General features: G+C 36.9%; 1 protein-coding gene across 2 annotated transcripts in view; it reads right to left on the bottom strand.

Moving 5' to 3' along the window:
* Positions 1-207: 207 nt before the first annotated feature.
* The window catches only part of LOC112586152 (vesicle-associated membrane protein 714), a 32854-nt gene continuing 11867 nt past the window's right edge, over positions 208-21194 (bottom strand). The window contains exons 3-6 of one of the 2 annotated variants that reach the window (XM_025289832.3): positions 19319-19415; positions 17081-17182; positions 9285-9443; positions 208-350 (exon numbers count right to left, since the gene is read on the bottom strand). In XM_025289832.3, coding sequence (XP_025145617.3) covers positions 213-350; positions 9285-9443; positions 17081-17182; positions 19319-19415 — 496 coding nt within the window. In that variant the 3' untranslated portion in view covers positions 208-212. The remainder of the gene's footprint in view (positions 351-9284; positions 9444-17080; positions 17183-19318; positions 19416-21194) is intronic. The other variant, XM_025289834.3, reaches the window with a different exon arrangement.

The following is a 21194-nucleotide window of genomic DNA, read 5'->3' on the forward strand; positions in this document are numbered from 1 at the left end:
TTCAGAAATGGAAGAGATACAAAGACAACAGTCAAGAGACACCAAAGAGACAAGGAAATACAGCAACCCCCTCTTCCTCCTATCACTTTATCATATGAGTCACCAGGGAAGCTCTCCTACCACTACTAGAGAATGCTTTTGTAATTGGTGGTGGTAGAACTCTCTAGTTACATATAACAATTTATTGGTATCCTTGCGGATGGGGAGAAGGGTCAAGTTGGTATAACGTTTGTACTTAAAAGAATGATGATGATTGAAAGAAGAATTGCCATGCTGATGATTATGATCTTTTTGCAGTGTTTCCGCCATATCCTCCTAAGAATCTTCATTGTTTGGGGGGATTCTTTGGCCTGAAATAAACAAACAGATTTCATGATTTCTTATTTCTGGATTAATGTGTACCCTGTAATACATATTAGAACTATTTAGAAGAATGGATTTAATTTGATTTTGATCAATCACAAAGTCTCAGTAGGTCTGAGCAGCTGTTCTAAAACAGTACACCAAGATTCCGTATGGTGTTCAGCTGTACTTTTATTGGCTTTTAAAATTTGTGATGTTGAAAAGTTACTCTCTGAACTCCAGTTTCCTCATCTTCATGATTTTATAAGTGTCACTCTCCCTTACAATCCTATTTAAAATTGCTAACTCATCTCCATTCCAGCAACCCTTTTCCCTTTCAATACATTGTTTTTTCCCAAAGTACTTAACCTCTCCTCTAACAATATGTAATTTTTACTTTTATTGTTTGTTGAGAATGTAAGCTCTATGAAGGCAGGGATTTCTGTCTGTTTCATTCACTGCTATAGTCCCAACAGTGAACCAACGATATAAAGCAGGTGTTTAGTTAATGTCTGTTGGAAAAAAAATGAATGACTAAATCTGCTTATTAAATGAGGATAATAGTACCTGCCACAGAGTAGCTCAGATTCTGAGAATTCACCAAGATAGTGAATACAGTATATCAAGACTGGATATAAGAATAAATTATGCCATTATTAATATTTTGATGAATAATGAGATGGATTTCCTTAAGTATGATACAAAAAGTTTCATATCTTCACCTAATTAACCTAAACAAAACAGCTCACTTTTATTAAATATTATTAAAATTATTGAAAGAATTCAAGGAGCAATAAAGAGAAATGAAATGTGGCCACACAAAATTATAAAATCCTTATGCCCACCCTCCTATTTGGTCCACTCCTTTTTAAAATATATGTAACTGCTTTTCATCTAGTCATGATACAAGTGAATTGCTTGATGCTTACATGGATTTCTGCTGTCTGCCACCTGGATAAGGAAAACTATCATATTTCACTTATCTTTCTTCATGCATCACGTCTGCTGCTTTAGTCTCAGTGTACAGTGATTTTCCAAGAACAAAATCAAGGTGGATGCTTGCAGCGCTTACTGTAAGTGGCATGAGTCCTGGTATGCCACTCAGACGGCCTCATGACTCTAGTTTATGACAAGTTATGGGAGCCCAGGTTTGTATATCCAAGATGATGCTGATTATTCCCAAGGACTTGGAGTATGGAAGCTAGCGACTAGGTGTACTTTCCAATGTGTTATAATGCTTTAAGTGCAGGCACTATAGGACGTGCACTATATGTATTTCTGCACAATACTATGTAATACTCATAATAACCTTAGGTTAATATTCCTGTTTTACGCTGTTGAAGAAAAATGAGGCTCAGAAAGTTTGAAGTTACTTGCCTCAGATTTAGAGAAAGTGACGGAGCTGGAATTCAGATCTAGAATTGTGTGACTCTATACTGCCTTGTGTAGAAATACTGAATTAAGGTATAAATGGGCTTTACATTCTTCTCTTAGGTTATTTATTCTCTTTTATTAATGTAATATGCATGTACAGTTTGGGCAGTCAGAATTCTGTAAGGCGTGTTAGTAAAAAGTGCCTTCTCCTGTCCTGCTCCTTTCCACCCCAATCCTATTTTTCAGAGGTAATCTCTTTCAGCTCTTGTTTGTGTATTTTGTTAGTTGCTGTATCCCTATTGCCTGGAACAGTGGTTCTCACCTGGGGATGCTTGTGCCTTCCCAAGAGCATTGGGCAATATCAGGAGACATTTTTGCCTGCCATGAATGTAGGGGTTGCTGCTGGGTGTCTAAGGGCTAGGAGCCAGGGATGCTGTTGAACATCCTACAAGGCCTAGGGCAGTCCCAAGTGTGCCACGGTTGAGAAATCCTGACCTAAAACAGTGTCTGATGTATAGTGGGTGATCAGTAAATACCTGCTCAATCCATCTCATTTAGCTGTCTATTTTTTCCTGGTGTTCATTTTCCTATGGGTTACTAGAAATATTTACATATTATTATACATATATATTACTAGAATATATATATAGTTCTTGATTTTTTCTGTTTCCAACTATAGAAAAGAGGATATAATAATTCCTACCATACCTCCCCCCCCCAAAAAAAAATCCTTCCTTTGATGGCTCCTGTGTTGGATCCATTTGTTTTATCTATTATTTAAAATTTAAAAAAATATTTATTTTTAATTGAAGGATAATTGTTTAACAGAATTTTGTTGTTTGGGGAAACAGTGTAAGACTATCTTTGTAACCTGGGGAAAGTCACCTGGGAAGCCCTAAATAATACACAGAAAGCATAAATCACAAGAAGCAAGACATACATTTGCCAACATGGAAGTTAAAGACTTCTGTACTGGTAAATGGATAAAGAGATGTGGTACATATATACAATGGAATACTACTCAGCCATTAAAAAGAATGGAATAATCCCATTTGTAGCAACACTGATGCAAATAGAGATTATCATACTACATAAGTCAGAAAGAGAAAGATAAATACCCTATTATGATATGACTTTTATGTGGAATCTAAACTATGACACAAATGAACCTATCTATGAAATAGAATCATGGACATAGAGAAGAGACTGGTGGTTGCCAAGGGGGAGGAGGAGGTTAGGGGAAGGTTGGAGTGGAGGTTGGGGTTAGCAGATGTAAGTTTTTACACATAGGATAGATAAACAACAAAGTCCTACTGTAGCACAGAGAATTATATTCTATAACCTATGATAAACCACATGGAAAAGAGTATAAAAAGGATATTCATATATATGTATAACTGAATCACTGCTGTACAGCAGAGATTAGCACAACACTGTAAGTCAACTATCAGATCAGATCAGTTGCTCAGTCGTGTCCGACTCTTTGCGACCCCATGAGTCGCAGCACACCAGGCCTCCCTGTCCATCACCAATTCCTGGAGTTCACTCAGACTCACGTCCATCGAGTCAGTGATGCCATCCAGCCATCTCATCCTCTGTCGTCCCCTTCTCCTCTTGAGCCCAATCCCTCCCAGCATCAGAATCTTTTCCAATGAGTCAACTCTTCGCATGAGGTGGCCAAAGTCCTGGAGTTTCAGCTTCAGCATCATTCCTTCCAAAGAAATCCCAGGGCTGATCTCCTTCAGAATGGACTGGTTGGATCTCCTTGCAGTCCAAGGGACTCTCAAGAGTCTCCTCCAACACCACAGTTCAAAAGCATCAATTCTTCGGCACTCAGCCTTCTTCACAGTCCAACTCTCACATCCATACATGACCACAGGAAAAACCATAGCCTTGACTAGACGAACATTTATTGGCAAAGTAGTGTCTCTGCTTTTGAATATACTATCTAGGTTGGTCATAACTTTCCTTCCAAGGAGTAAGTGTCTTTTAATTTCATGGCTGCAGTCACCATCTGTAGTGATTTTAGAGCCCAGAAAAATAAAGTCTGACACTGTTTCCATTGTTTCACCATCTATTTCCCATGAAGTGATGGGACTGGATGCCATGATCTTTGTTTTCTGAATGTTGAGCTTTAAGCCAACTTTTTCACTCTCCTCTTTCACTTTCATCAAGAGGCTTTTTAGTTCCTCTTCACTTTCTGCCATAAGGGTGGTGTCATCTGCATATCTGAGGTTACTGATATTTCTCCCAGCAATCTTGATTCCAGCTTGTGTTTCTTCCAGTCCAGCGTTTCTCATGATGTACTCTGCATATAAGTTAAATAAACAGGGTGACAATATACAGCCTTGACGAACTCCTTTTCCTATTTGGAACCAGTTTGTTGTTCCATGTCCAGTTCTAACTGTTACTTCCTGACCTGCATACAAGTTTCTCAAGTCAATTATACTGCAATTAAAAAAATAGAAAAAAACATGACTTCTGTCCTAAAAAAGATACTATACACAAAGCTAAAATCAAGCCAAATATTGGGAGAACATATGTAAACTTTATACAACTGCCTAAGTATTAGGATGAAGAATTATATACTCATTCTTTATTCTAATAGTTATAAAATCATTGTTTTATACATTAATATATATTACAAACTATTAAAAAGATAAGCACCCCATTTAGCAAAATGGTCAAAGGATATCAACAAACAGTTCACTGAAGAAATTCTAATGGTTAATAAACATAAAAATTGCTCATTGTCATCCAAAATGCAAATTTAGACAATATTTTCTTCCCCCGTCAGATTGTTAAAAATTATAATCTCATAATCCCAAGTACTGGAAAGATACAGAACCTTTCATACAGTACTGATGGAAGTATAAATTGGTACAATCTTTGGAAAGCAATTTTAAATTATTTGCTTAATTCAAGGGTACATATATTTTAAGATCCAGAAATTCAATTTCTATGTATATATTCTAGATGGTTTAAAATAGGATCAAGCATCCCAAGGGGTTCAGATGACCCACTGGAGAGCAGGAAAGTAATATTAGAACCTCTATTTGTCTTAATCTAAAAAACAAGGAAATGAAAATATTTAAATTTTAACATATGGATAGCCACTTACATCTTCCCTAGGTATGGTGTAAAATAATTAAATCATGAAAGTTAAGGTGTTTTGAGAGTAGGGTGGAAATTCCACAGTGATGAAGAGTTGGCCACTGCAAACTCCTTTATCCATTCTCTTGCAGTGTGTTCTAACACCGACGATACATCTGGGTAAGTGAATGGATGGGTAATATTATTTAGTTTTAACTAAGCTAAAGAATAGACGTGGCTTAATTATATTAATACTAATAAGGCAAACCTAAACAACAAGAAAATGACAAAGAGAATATATCTCTGCTTCTAGTTTGAATAGTCCACCTTCCATATTTAAAGACTTTAAAGTCATTTGTAATCAGATCTGACTTTTAATCGCATTGCTATCATTAAAATACATTATTAACACATGTATACCTGTGGCAGATTCATTTTGATATTTGGCAAAACTAATACAATTATGTAAAGTTTAAAAATAAAATAAAATTTAAAAAATAAATTAAAAAAATTATTAAAAATTTTCTTAATTAGAGTTTTATTTTCTTAAGAAAACAAACTATTTAATTTTATTTCATCTTTGTCTCATTCTTTAAATTTCTACTTTTCTGTATGTTTTATATAAGATTATTATAGGATAATACATATAATTTATATATATTTAAATGCATTCTCAACAATACTCGACAAATAAATGTGCATGATCAAAAAATTCTGTAGACCTCTGTCTTAGAAACATTTTGCAAGCGTGTACCAAAAGACATGTACAAGGGTGTTCAATGCAGTGTTGTTGATAATAAAGAAGTTGGAACCTACATTAATGCTGATAAAAGGGGAAAGGACAAGAACACTATTTCTTCAAATAGTAATGAGATGCTGTCAGAAGCTAAATTGATAAATTAGAGCTAAGTGTATCAAAATTAATACATTTCAAAAAATAATAATGTTGAACTAAAAACAGATTGCAGAAGGAGAAGCTCATTAGAATGTCATACATAACAAAGTTAAAAAATGCAAACCAACTATAGATACATATTATAGCAAAGGAATCAAAACATGCATACAAATGATTCATATCAAATTCATAATAGTGTTTCTTCTAGTGAGAGAGTGGAATGAGCTTGGGAAAGATTCAGAGGTGACTTTAATTACATTTATAATTTTATTTCTTTGAAAACCAAAGGCCCATATCCAATGTGGCAAAATGCTAAGGCCATATAAGGCTGGCTGATGATTACAAGGGTATTAGATATATCATTCACAGAAAATTTTCACATACCTGAAATAAATGTTGAATGATATAATACTGAATTTAGAATTTAATGATTGTGATTTCAAAATGCATTGTAAAAATGTAGACACTATCAGTTATCCACTCTTTGGCTGTTACGCTTTATCCATCTTTTATGAACTTAACACATACTTATATTGCAGCTAGGCTTATACTAATATGTCTCCTGCAATAGATTAAACTTTGAAAAGTACCTCATTCATTTTTTTTAATCCCTGAAGACGACAAGCATAATACCCTCTACATAACAGGCCCCCAAAGAATGTTTATTAATGCATGAATCTAAATGGCTCAAACAGTTTTATCTGAACTCTTTTGTTATAATTCTCATAAAGTACAACTGAATCGTAGACAATGATTTTCTTTATTAATTCTTCTTTATAGATTATATAAACTGATGTGACCTATTCTTTTTCCTGCTATAAAAATAATGTAGAGGGTTGCCCCTGGAGAAGGAAATGGGAACCCACTCCAGTATTCTTGCCTGGGAAATCCTATGGACAGAGAAGTGTGGTGGGCTACAGTCCGCGGGGTCTCAAAGAGTCAGACATGACTTAGCAACTGAATGCGCACATACAGGTTTCTGTCAACAAACTGCCCTTGTTTTCTAGGGCGGCTGTAGCAAAGCTCTACAAACTGGGTAGCTCAGAACAACAGTACGCGTATTGTCTCAGAGTCCTGGAGAACACATGTCTGTCAAGTGTCAACACAGTTTAAGGGATGGTCCTTTCTTCTCTTCCAGCTTGTAGTGGCCCCAGGAAATCCTTGAATTTCCTTAACATGTAGATATAACACTCCAAAAAAAGAAAATGTAGAGGGTTGCTTTAAGTAAGTAATGTTTAACTTAACTAACATCGAGTGCTTGTTTGCTGCACCACTTATTATATTAGTGCCCAACATAGAGTTTGGTAGATGGTGCCTTGTTCTTCTTCTTACTATTATTCTTATTATTCTTAGTGCCTAACATAGAGTTTGGTAGACAGTAGATCTTCAAGAGATATTTTTCAAATTAATCAATAAATAAAAGATGCAGGGACTGCACAGATGAGAGAGGGATAGATTCAGCCTGAGAAATGGATGAGGAGATGATTCTTGAGTTGGGTTTTGATGGATGAGTAGAAGTTTTCCAAAGCAAGGAAAAAGAAGGAACAGTATGCATACAGGTATGAAATAATGCAACATGTATTTGGGAGAACAAGTAGTCTGATAATTTTTGAGATTTATAAACTATAAGACCATGACCTCTGGGTGATGTGACTGGCAATGTAGTCAGAAGAAAGCTCATTAAGTTAGGGAGGCTGGACTCTACCTCACTTGGACAGAGGTGTACCACAGGGGGATTTTAGGAAGGCTATGGATAGGGACTTCCCTGGTGGTCCAGTGGTTAAGAATCCACCTTCTAATGCAGGGGACATGGGTTCGATCCCTGGTTGGGGAGCTAAGATCCCACAGGCTGTAGGACAACTGAGTCCCTGGGACTCAACTAGAGAGAAGCCCCTGTGCTGCAATAATAGATACCGCATGCTGAAACTAAGACCCAGCACAGCAAAAATAATAATAATAATAATAATTTAAAAAGAGGGCTGTAGATAATGCTCACTACTTGCATTTTAAAAGAATACTCTAGTGTCACTGTGGAGGATGAAATGGAGCAGAGCGGGACCAAAAATAGGGAGAACAATTAGATCTGGGAATTACCATATTCAGACAAGAGGTAACTGACCTCAGAGTGAGACAGTGAGCGGCACTGGAATGGGCACAAGGTGGGTTTAAAAGAGATTTAGCCATTCTATGGAATACTATATAGCAATGATAAGGAAGAAAACATTAACATGCAACAACAAGAATATCAAAAACATTAAGTAAAAGAAGTCAGACACAAAATACTATACACTGTATGACTGTATCTATAAGACATTCCAGAAAAGACAACACTAGAGTGACAGAAAGCAGATGAGTAGTTGGTTGGGGTCAGGGGTGGGTGAAGAGTCAACTACAGAGGAGGGCAGATTTTAGGATGGAAGAGCTAGCCTACAACTTCACTGTGGTCACACAATTGTTCATAATTATCACAGTTCATCATACTCCATACTTAAGAGTGCATGAATATTATATGTGAATAATACCTTGTAAATTGTTTTGAAAGGTAAAAAAAATGAGGCTTATAATATAAAAGATTTAGGAGGTTGAACCAACAGAACTTGGTGAGTAAAAAGTATGTATACTTTGCTTTATATGGTTTCTAGAAAAGATCTGTAAAAATAAAATTTAAAATGCTCACCACAGGGAATTCTGTGGCAATCTAGTGGTTAGGACTCTGTGCCTCATTGCAGGGGGCACAGGACTGATCCCTGGTCAGGGAACGAAGATCCCACAAGTCGTGAAGCATGGTCAAGAAAAAAAAAATGTTCAGAGGGAACTCTTCAAACCTTAGTGATTGTTTTAAAACTGTTCTCTAATAGACAATTTCAGACATATAACAAAAGTTGACAGGATGGTATAATGAATCCCTATATACTCAACATCCAGATTCAACCATTGTTAATTTATGGCCAATTTTTGTTTAATTTATACCCTATTCTACTCCCCTACTCCTGAACTATTTTGAAGCAAATCTTAGATGTTACATAATTTCATTCATATATATTTTAGTATATATCTCTAATAAGTAAAGACTCTTCAAAAACATACCCAGAATGCCATTATCACACCTAAAAATTACTAACATTTCTTAATCTCATCAATATCCAGCCAGAGTTCAAATATCTGTTTCATGATACTGTAAATGTTCATTTTTGTAGTTTATTTGAATCAAAATCCAGTAATGACTACATATTGCAACTGATAACTCTTCTAAATCCTTTTTTCGGTAAGTTTCCCTCTCCTGTTCCTCTTGGAATTTATTTGTTGACTAACCTGTGTGTTTCTTAATATAGGAAATCCTTCAGTTACACAAATAACCATTTTTCTCCTTTAATAGGCTTTAAAATTTGGGTTGTTTAGAATTATTCTTTTACTATTTTAGTTGCACTGCAATAATCTTGGATAAAGAGACAGTCTGGTGATATAGGATCATCTCACCAAGTGTCCCAGAATGTTTTTGCTGTGGGCAGTTTGCCTCCAGAGCAGGGATCCTATGACTTAGAGCGCTGTTTGGGTATCAAGACAGCTGTGGAACACTCACAGTTGTTTGCGGATCATCCGTTCTACCAGTGAAGATATTCAATCTGTCTTCGCTTTCCAAAATTTTATCGATATTTTGGGTCATAACATTTTTTACATCAGTTACTTGACTCTTCAGTGTGGATATCGAGCTGTCAACTTGATTTGTATTGTATTTCATCTATAGAGAAGTGAAATATAATATGCATTTAATTTTCTATAAGTGAAATCTATTGTAATATATTGTACAAATCAGAACAAAGGTGTCAGAAGGACATCTCACTGGTTTTTCAGCATAGAGAATCAACTGAGCCTCAAATTGTTCTACCTTAATCTTGCAGAAAAAAAATGGGGAATGGTGAGAGAGGGAATATATCAATGTATTCAACCAGCAATGTTCTGAAGTGTTTTTTTTAATTTAAATTACTTATTTGTATAGACTTTCCCTGGTAGCTCAGGCTGTAGAGAATCTGCCTGCAATGTGGGAGACCTGGGTTCGATCCTTGGGTTGGGAAGATTCCCTGGAGAAGGGACTGGCTACCCACTCCAGTATTTTGACCTGGAGAATTCCATGGACAGAGGAACCTGGCAGACTACAGTCCATAGGCTCACAAAGAGTCAGACACGGCTGAGCAACTTTCACTTCACTTTTTAGGTTGACAATAAAATTGAGTGGAAATTTCAGAGTTCCTGCATATTCCTTACCCTGCCCCCACCTACACACACAGCCTCCCTCACCATCAACATCCTGTGCCTGAGTGGCCCATTTGTCACAATGGTTGACCCTACAGTGACGCATCATTATCATCCGAAGTCCATAGTTTACCTTAGGGTTCACTGTTAATAGTGCACATTCGGTGGATTTGGACAAATGTCTAATGACATGTATTTGTCACAAGAGAATCATACAGAACAGTTTCATAATGGCCCTTAAAATCCTCTGTGCTCCACCTATTCATGCTTCCCTTCTCCCTAAGCCCGAGCAACAACCGGTCTTTTTTTACTGTCGCCATAGTTTTGCTTTCTCTAGAATACCATATAGAGTCACACAGTATGGAGCCTTTTCAGATTGGCTTCCTTCACTTAGTCATATGTATTTAAGGTTCCTTCATGTCTTTTCATGGTTTAATAGCTCATTTCTTTATAGCGCTGAAAAATAGTCCATACTGTAGTTTATTTATCCATTCACCTATGGAAAGACATCTTGATTGCTGCCATGATTTTGCAATTATGAATAACACTTGTATAATATCCATATACAGGTTTTTGTGTAGATATGATTTTTAACTCCTTTGGGTAAATACTGAGAAACACAATTGCTCGGTCATACGGTAAGAGGATGTTAGTTGCATAAGAAAGTGCCAAATTGTCTACCAAAGTGACTGTACCATTTTGCATTCCCACCAGCAGTAAATAAGAGTTCCTCCTGCTCCACATTGTCAGCATTTGGTATTGTCAGTGTTTTGAATTTTAGCCATCCTAATAGGTAAGTTAGGGGTACTTCATTGTTGCTATAATTTGCAATTCCCTAATACATATGATATTGGGCCTTTTCATATGCTTATTTGTCATCTGCATGTCTTCTTTGGTGAGACATCTATTCAAATATTTGGCCCACTTTTAAAACTGGGTTGTTTATTTTCTTTTTGTTGAGTTTTAAGAGTTCTTTGTATATTTTGGATTATAGTCCTGTAACAGATTTGTCTTTTGCAAATATTTTCTCTCAGTCTGTGGCTTGTCTTCTCTTTCTCATGACAGTTTCTTGATCCAGTTTGACAGTCTCTGTCTTTTAATTGGTGTATTTACACTATTAACTTTTAAAGTGATTATTGATATAGCTGGATTAATAGCTACCATATTTGTTCGGTTCAGTTCAGTTCAGTTGCTCAGTCGTGTCCGACTCTCTGTGACCCCATGAATCGCAGCACGCCAGGCCTCCCTGTCCATCACCAACTCCCGGAGTTCACTCAGACTCACGTCCATCGACTCAGTGACGCCATCTAGCCATCTCATCCTCTGTCGTCCCCTTCTCCTCCTGCCCCCAATCCCTGCCAGCATCAGAGTCTTTTCCAATGAGTCAGATCTTCACATGAGGTGGCCAAAGTACTGGAGTTTCAGCTTTAGCATCATTCCTTCCAAAGAAATCCCAGGGCTGATCTCCTTCAGAATGGACTGGTTGGATCTCCTTGGAGTCCAAGGGACTCTCAAGAGTCTTCTCCAACACCACAGTTCAAAAGCATCAATTCTTCGGCACTCAGCCTTCTTCACAGTCCAACTCTCACATCCACACATGACCACAGGAAAAACCATAGCCTTGACTAGACGAACCTTTGTTGGCAAAGTAATGTCTCGGCTTTTGAATATGCTATCTAGGTTGGTCATAACTTTCCTTCTAAGGAGTAAGTGTCTTTTTGTTACTGCTTCCTATTCATTGCTCTTGTTTGTTATTCCTATTTTTGTTGTCCACTCTATCCATATTAAAAATATATCTATATCTGGAGAAAACTGTAATTTAAAGGGATACCTGCACCCAGTGTTCACTGCAGCACTATTTATAACGGCCAGGACATGGAAGCAACCCAAGTGTCCATCAATGGATGAATGGATAAAGATGTGGTGTATATATAACTGAATATTACTCAGCCATAAAAAGAATGAAATGAGGCCATTTGCAGCAACATGCATAAACCTAGAGATTATCACACTAAGTGAAGTAACCAAAGACAAATACCATACAATATCACTTAAATGTGGAGTCTAAGAAAAAAGATACAAATGAACATATTTACAAAACAAAAATAGAAAACAAATTTATAATTACTAAATGGGGATGTAGGGGCAGGGATAAATTAGGAGTTTGGAATTAACATATACACACTACTATATATAAAAATAGATAACCAACAAAGACCTAGTATACAGCACGGGGAACTATACTCAGCAATATTTCACTATACTCAAAGTACTCAACACTTTGTAGTAACTTATAAGGGACAAGAATCTGAAAGAGAATACATGTATGTAACTGAATCACTGTATTTTACACCTGAAACTAACATAACATTGTAAATCAACTGTATTTAAGTTAAAAAACAGATCTTTAAGATATAGTATATTTAAAAAATAAGCTGCAGCTGCAGTAGAGTATTAAATAATAACTTATTAAGCACTTTGTGTGTGCCAGGTACTGTTTCAAGCACTTCACATTTATTAGCTCATTTAATTCCCAAACCTTTATACAAAGTAGTAATCTTATCATCTTTTATTTTCTAAATAAGAAAACTCAGACTGAGAGAAGTAAATATATTGCCCAGTGTTACATAGTCATCGACTCAATGGACACGAGTTTGAGCAAACTCTGGGAGACAGTGAAGGACAGGGAAGCCTGGTGTGCTGCAGCCCCTGGGGTTGCAAAGAGCTGGACGTGACTTAGCGACTGAACGACAACACAACTAGAAGGAAAACTAGGATTTAGATCAAGAAGCTCTAGAGATTAAACCTTTACCTGTTGAATTAATGATCCCAGTTTTGTGAATTTACACACATATATATATATATATATAAACTTCTGGAAGGTTCACCCCAAACTGTTGAGTGCTCACCTCAAGAGTGTCTGTTTGACAGTGTAAGAAATACTTATGTTTCACTTTCTATACCTTTGTATTATCTCACCTTATTACTGAGCATTATTTTTTAAATAAAATTGATATTAAAATCCCCTATGCTTTGGCAAGTGATCACATCCACCTTAAACAGAACTCTCATCTTGGTCACTGGACCATGCAACTTAGGACTGACATTCTGTGAGGAGCTCACCAGTTGGATTTAGAAAAGAGGGAGTTGCTAGCTGAACTGTGTCCCCCTAAAAGCATGCTTTCAAGTCCTGATTCTGGATACCTATGAATGTGACCTTGTTTGGAAATAAGGTTTTGGTGGCGTGTGCTAAGAAATGTTAGGTAGATGCCTCTGTGGCTCACAGGTTAAAATTTTTATTAAGACACAGTCAAGATAAATGGTGAATCTTTGATTTTTCTTTTTATTTCTTTTCCCTTTTTCTCTCCTTTTAAAAATGTTTAATCTTTTTAATCTAAGCTGCTGCTGCTGCTAAGTCGCTTCAGTTGTGTCCGACTCTGTGCAACCCCGTGGACGGCAGCCCGCCAGGCTCCTCTGTCCCTGGGATTCTCCAGGCAAGAACACTGGAGTGGGTTGTCATTTCCGTCTCCAAGGCATGAAAGTGAAAAGTGAAAGTCAAGTCGCTCAGTCACGTCTGACTCTTAGTGACCCCATGGACTGCAGCCTACCAGGCTCCTCTGTCCATGGGATTCTCCAGGCAAGAATACTGGAGTGGGTTGCCATTTCCTTTATTCTAAGAGAATCATCTAAATTTTGTTAATATAATGTATTCATAGTCCATTCAATGTTATTTGGCACACACACACATATATATACACACACACACACATATATATAAATATTTAAAACTCCCTCAAAAAGACTTTTTTTCCCTGTGTGCATTTTGTTAATTACAGCATTAAAAAGTCAACAACTTTCATAAAAACTTTCTACAGATTTAAAGCTCATTGGGTTAGTTTATAAATGTTAAACAGAAATTTCTTTGATGTCAGTTGTGTTAACTGCTTAACATGTGCATATTTTCGCAGGGTAACTGGTTTTCAGGGAGCATGTTAATAATAGATTTTGGCTGTGATGAATACTGCAGAATTCTCCATAGAACAGTATGTAAATTTGATATATCTATCCTTCATTATTTTTTCAGGCATTGTGGTGGACACACGCTATGGGGACCCCCACGGAGTCACATCTTTGTAACATCCCCTCCCTTCAGTGTGATTTGCCCTTAGTGAATGGAAGAAAAGGTGATGAATGTCACTCCTGTGATTATCATATTATGTCATTCAGCAGACTGGAATGAGAGATTCCTCTGCTGGCCTCGAAGAAGCAAGCATGTGTGCTGAGGATGCCCTGGTGATAAAGAACTGCTATCAGTCTTAGGACTGAGGGTGTCCTCCAGCCAACAGCCAGCAAAAAGCTGCAGTCCTCACGCAGTTCTTAGGAAATCAATTCTGCAACAACCTGAATGAGGCTGGAGGCAGATTCTTCCCGAGCGCTAACAGATGAGAACACGGCTGGGCTGACATACTGACTGCAGCCTGGTGAGACCCTGAGCCAAAAATCCCAGTTACACCATTCCTGACCCACAGGAATGGTGAGGCAATAAATGTGTGCTGTTTGGGGCTGCTGACTCGTGGTGATTTGTTATACATAAACAGAAAATGAACTGTTTTAAAACATTTTATTATGGGGCATACTTAAAACATTTTATTATGGGGAATTCCCTGGTGGTCCAGTGGTTTGGACTCTGAGCTTCCACTGCAGGAGGCAAGGGTTTGATCCCTGGTTGGGGAACCCAGATCCCACAAGCTGCAAGGTGTGGCCATTTTTTTTTAATTATGGAAAAGTTCAAACATATACAGAAAGAGTGAATTGTTTAGTGTACCCATACCTAGTTTCAGCAGTTATCAACACGTGGCCAATCTTATTTCTGTCTGTCTTACTACTGATTGAAAAGTCAAAGTGTTAGTTGCTCAGTTGCATCTGACTCTTTGCGACCCCATGGACTGTAGCCGACCAGGCTCCTCCGTTGGGATTCTCCAGGCAAGAAGACTGGAGTGGGTAGCCATTCCCTTCTCCAGGGGATCTTCTCAACTCAGGGATTGAACCCAGGTCTCCCACACTACAGGCAGGTTCTTTACTGTCTGAACCACGAGGGAAGCCCCTACTACTGACTACCCCTTCCCCAAATGTATTATTTTAAAGGAAATCCTGGACAGTCTATTATTTTAATCTGTAAATGCTTGAGTTTGTACCTCTAAAAGCTATGGCCTTGTTTTTTTCTTAAAAACAAAACCATGGGGCTTCCCTGGTGGTTCAGAGGTTGGGAGTCTGCCTGCCAATGCAGGGGACACAGGTTCAATCCCTGGTCCAGGAAGAATCTGACATGCCACAACCGCAACTAAGCCCCTGTGCCACAACTACTGAGCCCATGCTCGAGGGCCCGTGAGCTGGAATTCCTGAGCCCTCATGTTGCAATTACTGAAGTTCGTGTGCTCTAGAGCCCGAGCTCTGCAACAAGAGAAGCCACTACAATAAGTCCGTGCACCACAAGGAAGAGTAGCCCCCGCACACGGCTACTAGAGAAAGCCCTTGTGCAGCAACGAAGACCCTGTGCAGCCAAAAATAAATACATACAATTTTTTAAAAAAGAATAAAACATTGCCAGTTGCAGCAGCATGAATGGACTTGGAGTGCGATATGCTAAGTGAAATAAGTCAGCTAGAGAAAGAGAAATCCTATATGATATCACTCATATGTGGAATTTAAAAAATATAACTAACTAGTGCATATAACATAAAAGAAGCAGACTAACAGATTAAAGGCACAAACTAGTGGCTCCCGGTGGGGACAGGAAAGGCAGGAGGGGAGGTAGGTGCAGGAGATTAAGAAGTACAAATTACTAAGTACAAAATAAGCTACAAGGATATACTGTACCACACAGGAAATACAGCCAATATTTTATAATAACTATAAATGGAGTATATAACCTTTAAAAATTGTGAATCACTATTTTGTACCACAGTAATTTATACAATATTGTTCAACAATATATATTCTTATATACTTCAAAAAAAGAAAAAACTTTATAAAATGTACAATTTTAACCATTTTAACTGTATGGTTCAGTGCATTAAGTACTCAGATTGCTGAACTGTCACCACCACCTATCTCCTGGATTTTTTTATTTTCCTAAACTGAAACTGTATATCCATTAAACACAATTCTTCCTGCTCCCTTCCACCCAGGCTCTGGCAACCAACCTTCTACTTTCTGTCTCTAAATCTGACTACTCTATGTACCTCATGTAAGTTGAATCACACGTCATTTGTCTTCTTGTCACTGTTTTATTTCACTTATTAGGGACCACTTTTTTTTTTTTTTAATACTTGGCTGTGCCATGTGGCATGTGGTATCTTAGGTCCCAGACCAGGGATCGAACCCACACCTCTGCAGTGGAAGTGTGGAATCTTAATCACTGGACTGCCAGGGAAGTCCCAGGACTCCTTTTAAAAACAAATTTTACTGAAGTATAATTGATTTACAATGTTGATTTCTGCTGAGGGCCTACTTTTAAAATATTTAGTAATTTTATACATATGTAAAATATGTACAGAATGATTGTGTAAATATTTTACAATTTTTAAAACTGCGTAAAATGTTTATGTGGTTCCAAGTCAAATTTGCAAGACAGGTTTCGTTCACAGAGGTCTAGTTCCTATTCTCATCCTCATCCCTATAGAGGCAAGTTTTCAGTTTATCCTTCCCTTGTCTCTCCAGCCTCCCCTTTTTCACTATAAGCAACACATATACTTGTATTTATTCCTCTTGCTTAAAATGGTTGTATATCAGGATGGTAAGTAAATAATAGTATGCCATATATATTTTCTCTCTCTTGCTTTATTCACTTACCAATATATTGTGGATATCTTTCCTTAGCATTATAGAAAGATAAAAGTTCTTCTTAGTTCTCATTCATCTTAACAGCTCTTAAAGTCCTAACTGATTTTTCAGAAGTGATACTGACACGTTTTTTTTTGGCCACGCTGCATGGCTTGGAGAATCATAGCTCCCTGACCAGGGACTGAATCTGGGCCCCTTGCAGTGGAGGCTGGAGTCCTACCCAGTGGACCACTGGGGAAGTCTCCCTGACAATGTTTAGGAATACAGTTAGAGGTTACATACCATATACTTTCCTAATACTTGTTGAAAATCTGCAGCAACTGCATTTGAAGGAGAAAAATGTTCTTGTGACATCAAAGGATTTTTCAGAAAAGTCTCACTAACCTGGAGAAATCAATGGAAATATTTAAACTGTGTAGATAATTTCAACCAGAGAATTACAGAACAAGTGTTAATTTGAAGCAAAGTCTGGTAGAAACTTGCAATAAGAGAAAACAGAACAGTTCTAGATTTTTGGTGGCAGGGTATGTTGCTATTTTAAAGATGCAGTATAATGAAAACTGCTCGTATCTCATATCATGAGACTGCAGGTGTACCTTGATTCTTTGGTGTTGATATTTCTCGGGACTTTGGGACCCACAGATGTTACCTCTGGCAGACAAGGAAAAATAGGGGGTCTATGATATTCTCTAAATAAGTGCCTTTCATTTTCCCCTCCTGCCTTACTTTCAAAATCCATTCAATGATAACAAAACAAACCCACCCAAATGTTAACCCTATAGAGTTGTTAAATGACATTTCAAAGCTTCAAGAAGGAATTCTGACAGCTGTTTGTACTTAATGTTGTATCATCCCAGAAGCAGTGGTAAAAATCATGCAGTTGAGAAATTTTGTGTTACCTGATTTTGAAAAGTTGGTAAAGTTGGGATGTTTTTCCATAATGGCAGAGAGGGGAAAAAAATTCTAGTCAGTTAAACGGCTAACAGTGTTTATCATGTAGGTGCTAACAACTGTCTAGGCATAAAGGTAGAGTGAATTACAATATTAGGCCTTATACTCCTTGATTCTATGTGGTTAAGATTTGAATTGTGTTAAAACAAGTTGGTAAGCTAAGCAAATAAAATCTATGAATGGTTCATGAATATGACTGGAGAATATCTATTAATAAGTATAATATACTTGACTGATTTTCCATTAATATTTCTTTGTTAAAATATTTATCTTAAATTATATACTTGTGAATAAAATTGAAGATTAGTATTATTTACTTTTTAAAATAAGAAACAAGCATACTATCTGGATCATAAAATTACTAGAATAATGGTTTATTCCTAGTCTGTCTCTGAGACTGCCTTTCACAATCTTGTTCTTGTTGTTGCTTAGTTGCTCAGCTGTGTCCGACTCTTTTCAACCCCATAGACTGCAGTTATCAAATTCTGGGTAATCGTCAGTAACAGATGATAGCTATTAGAGAATGTTAATTACCTTTTAAGAAATTTATAAAATCTCAAATATCTGCATAAGTACACACACATAATTACTCTATTTATATTTTATATTTGTTGGTAACTTTTACATAAAACATTCCCTGAAGGTAATGTAGGGCTTCCCAGGTGGCTCAGTGATAAAAGAATCTATCTGCAGTGCAGGAGATTCGGGTTTGATTTCTGGATTGGGAAGCTCCCCTGGAGAAGGAACTGCCAACCCACTCCAGTATTCTTGCCTGGAGAATTCCATGGACAAGAGGAGCCTGGTGGGCTACAGCAGATGGGGTTGAAAAAGAGTCAGAAACGACTTAGTGACTAAAACAACAAAGGTAGTATGAATGATTAAAAAATTTTTTTTAACTCTTGTAATTGATTCACATTTTCTGCCAGAAGTATCTTACATGTGTTTGAAAATTAAATACATATGCTACTGAGAACGGAGAAGGCAATGGCACCCCACTCCATTACTCTTGCCTGGAAAATCCCATGGACAGAGGAGCCTGGTAGGCTGCAGTCCATGGGGTCGCTAAGAGTAGGACATGACTGAGCGACTTCACTTTCACTTTTCACTTTCATGCATTGGAGAAGGAAATGGCAACCCACTCCAGTGTTTTTGCCTGGAGAATCCCATGGACGGGGAGCCTGGTGGACTGCCATCTATGGGGTCTCACAGAGTCGGACACGACTGAAGTGACTTAGCAGCAGCAGCAGCTAGTAAGAAAGCATACTAAATATTATTGATACTAAAGCTTAAGTTTTTCTACTTTGAAAGGACAAAAGAAATATAAAGAGAGATTCTGATAGATCTGGGTTGATTGTCTTTGCAGATCTTGCTTTAGAGTGGGGGAACGTGTGGAGGCAGGAGATAGGTGAAGGGTGAGGGTGAGAAATCTCTGAAGGTCATTAATGGCTCTGCTATATGGACAGATGGCTGATCTGCTCTTAGCTAGGGACATTACTACTAATAAACTATAAATCAGACCTCATAATTTCAGTAATTGAAAAAGTCAAAGTAGTATAAGAAATTACTTACATTTTTAAGAAATGCAGATGGTGTTAAAATATCTAAGGCATTGTCTGAGGCACAAAGGTAAGTGATTCCGTCAATAAAGAGAGTATGGTAGACAAAGCTTTGAAAAGAATACATTCATTTACATATAATATTAAAGAAATTAAGTACTGATACAGAGAATTGGATTTTGTTTTCAAGCTTTCATTAATAGTATAAAAACTATGTAGGTAACTTTTTATAATCAGAATAATTAGAAAATCTTTCATACATTTGAAGAATTAAATTATGTTAGATAAAAACTCTAAAATGTGAATATCTATTTAACATTGCATCAAGAAAAATAAATTACAACAGAGAAAAGTCTAATAATCTAATCATATATATGTATATTTGACATGCCTTTGATGGAAGTCACTCACATTCCAAGGTTACATCTAGATTCTGATCAAACAGAAAATTCTATTTGTTCACTGACTTTTAGTATTCTTATATTTTTAGGTAGACATACTTAATTTTGGCAGTTCTTGGCTTTCTATCATGACAGATTAGAATTTAAAAGTCATAAACTGCAAAGATCAAATATTCTGGAGAACATGAGTTGAAGGGGGAATTAAACTTCCCCATAGTAATCCAAAGTGTACCTTTTTTAGACCACTTAGCTTCTAGGTACCTTTTGTACCTTCTCAGACATTTTAGGAGGATATAAGATTTTTGGAGAGTGTCACCATTTTTACTGCCCAGCAATCCAGAAAACTTAGGGATATAGCAAGCAAAATAGTTGCTTGGTGCGTAGGCTTTAATCTAGTGATTTTTGAACACTCTATATCCAAATGGTTATATAGGCAACAGACATGTTCAAATGTTAAACTGGATATATATGAGAATGAGGAATCTCAAAACATGTAGAAAAGATAATCCTGGAGGTAGAAAATTTTAAATATGCACCCTTTCAAAACAAATCCTTCATATCATAACATGAATACAATATACTACAAATATTTTTAATGATGGTATTAGTTGACATGCATAATATCCACTAGGGCTTCCCAGGTGGCTCAGTGGTAAAGAATCCGCCTGCCAAGCAGGAGATATGGGTTCGATCCCTGGGTCAGGAAAATCCCCTGCAGAAGGAAATGGCAACTCTCTCCAGTATTCTTGCCTGGAGAATTCCATGGACAGAGAAGCCTGGTAGTCCATGGGGTCACAAAGAGTCAGACATGACTTAGTGACTTAAAAAATATTTATTTTTATTTTTAAATTGGGGCGAGTCTTTATAGGAAAACAGTTTCTAATTCTATCATCTCTTCAAAAGTTACATATGTGATTTGAAGTAAATTGATACTGGATGTGATTTTAAATTTATGTTTAGTATGCTTAGTGAATAACATTCAGAAATGTCCTTAAATATTAAAAAACTTGAATACATGATATCTAGGATATACTGTTAACTGACAAATGCAAGGCAGAGAAAAGTGCTTATGATGTACTACCATTTATCTGTCATTCTCGTATGCTACCATAAAGGAAACATAAATATATGGATGTATCTTTTACAGAAAAGAAAAAAAAGGAAAATGATAAACTAAAAACTTAGTCAAAATAGTTACCTACATAGAGGGAGAGAGAGTAGTATGAAGAAAGGAACAAAAATGAGACTTCTTGAAGGAAACTCATTTTGTAGATTTGACTTTGGAGCCGTACAAATGTTTTACATAATGATAAAATGTCATTAAATCAAACTTTAAGAGTGCAACCCTTAAAAATAAAAAACAAAAAGAAAAAAAGAAAAGAATCTAACTTGATGTCAAGTAACCCCAGCAAGAGATGGTGGTGGAGGTAGTCAGATTGTGGATATATTTGGAAGGGAAAGACAACAGGAGTTGCTGATGGGTTAGAT

This window comes from Bubalus bubalis, chromosome 7 (assembly GCF_019923935.1).
Source record: "Bubalus bubalis isolate 160015118507 breed Murrah chromosome 7, NDDB_SH_1, whole genome shotgun sequence".
NCBI lineage: Eukaryota > Metazoa > Chordata > Mammalia > Artiodactyla > Bovidae > Bubalus > Bubalus bubalis.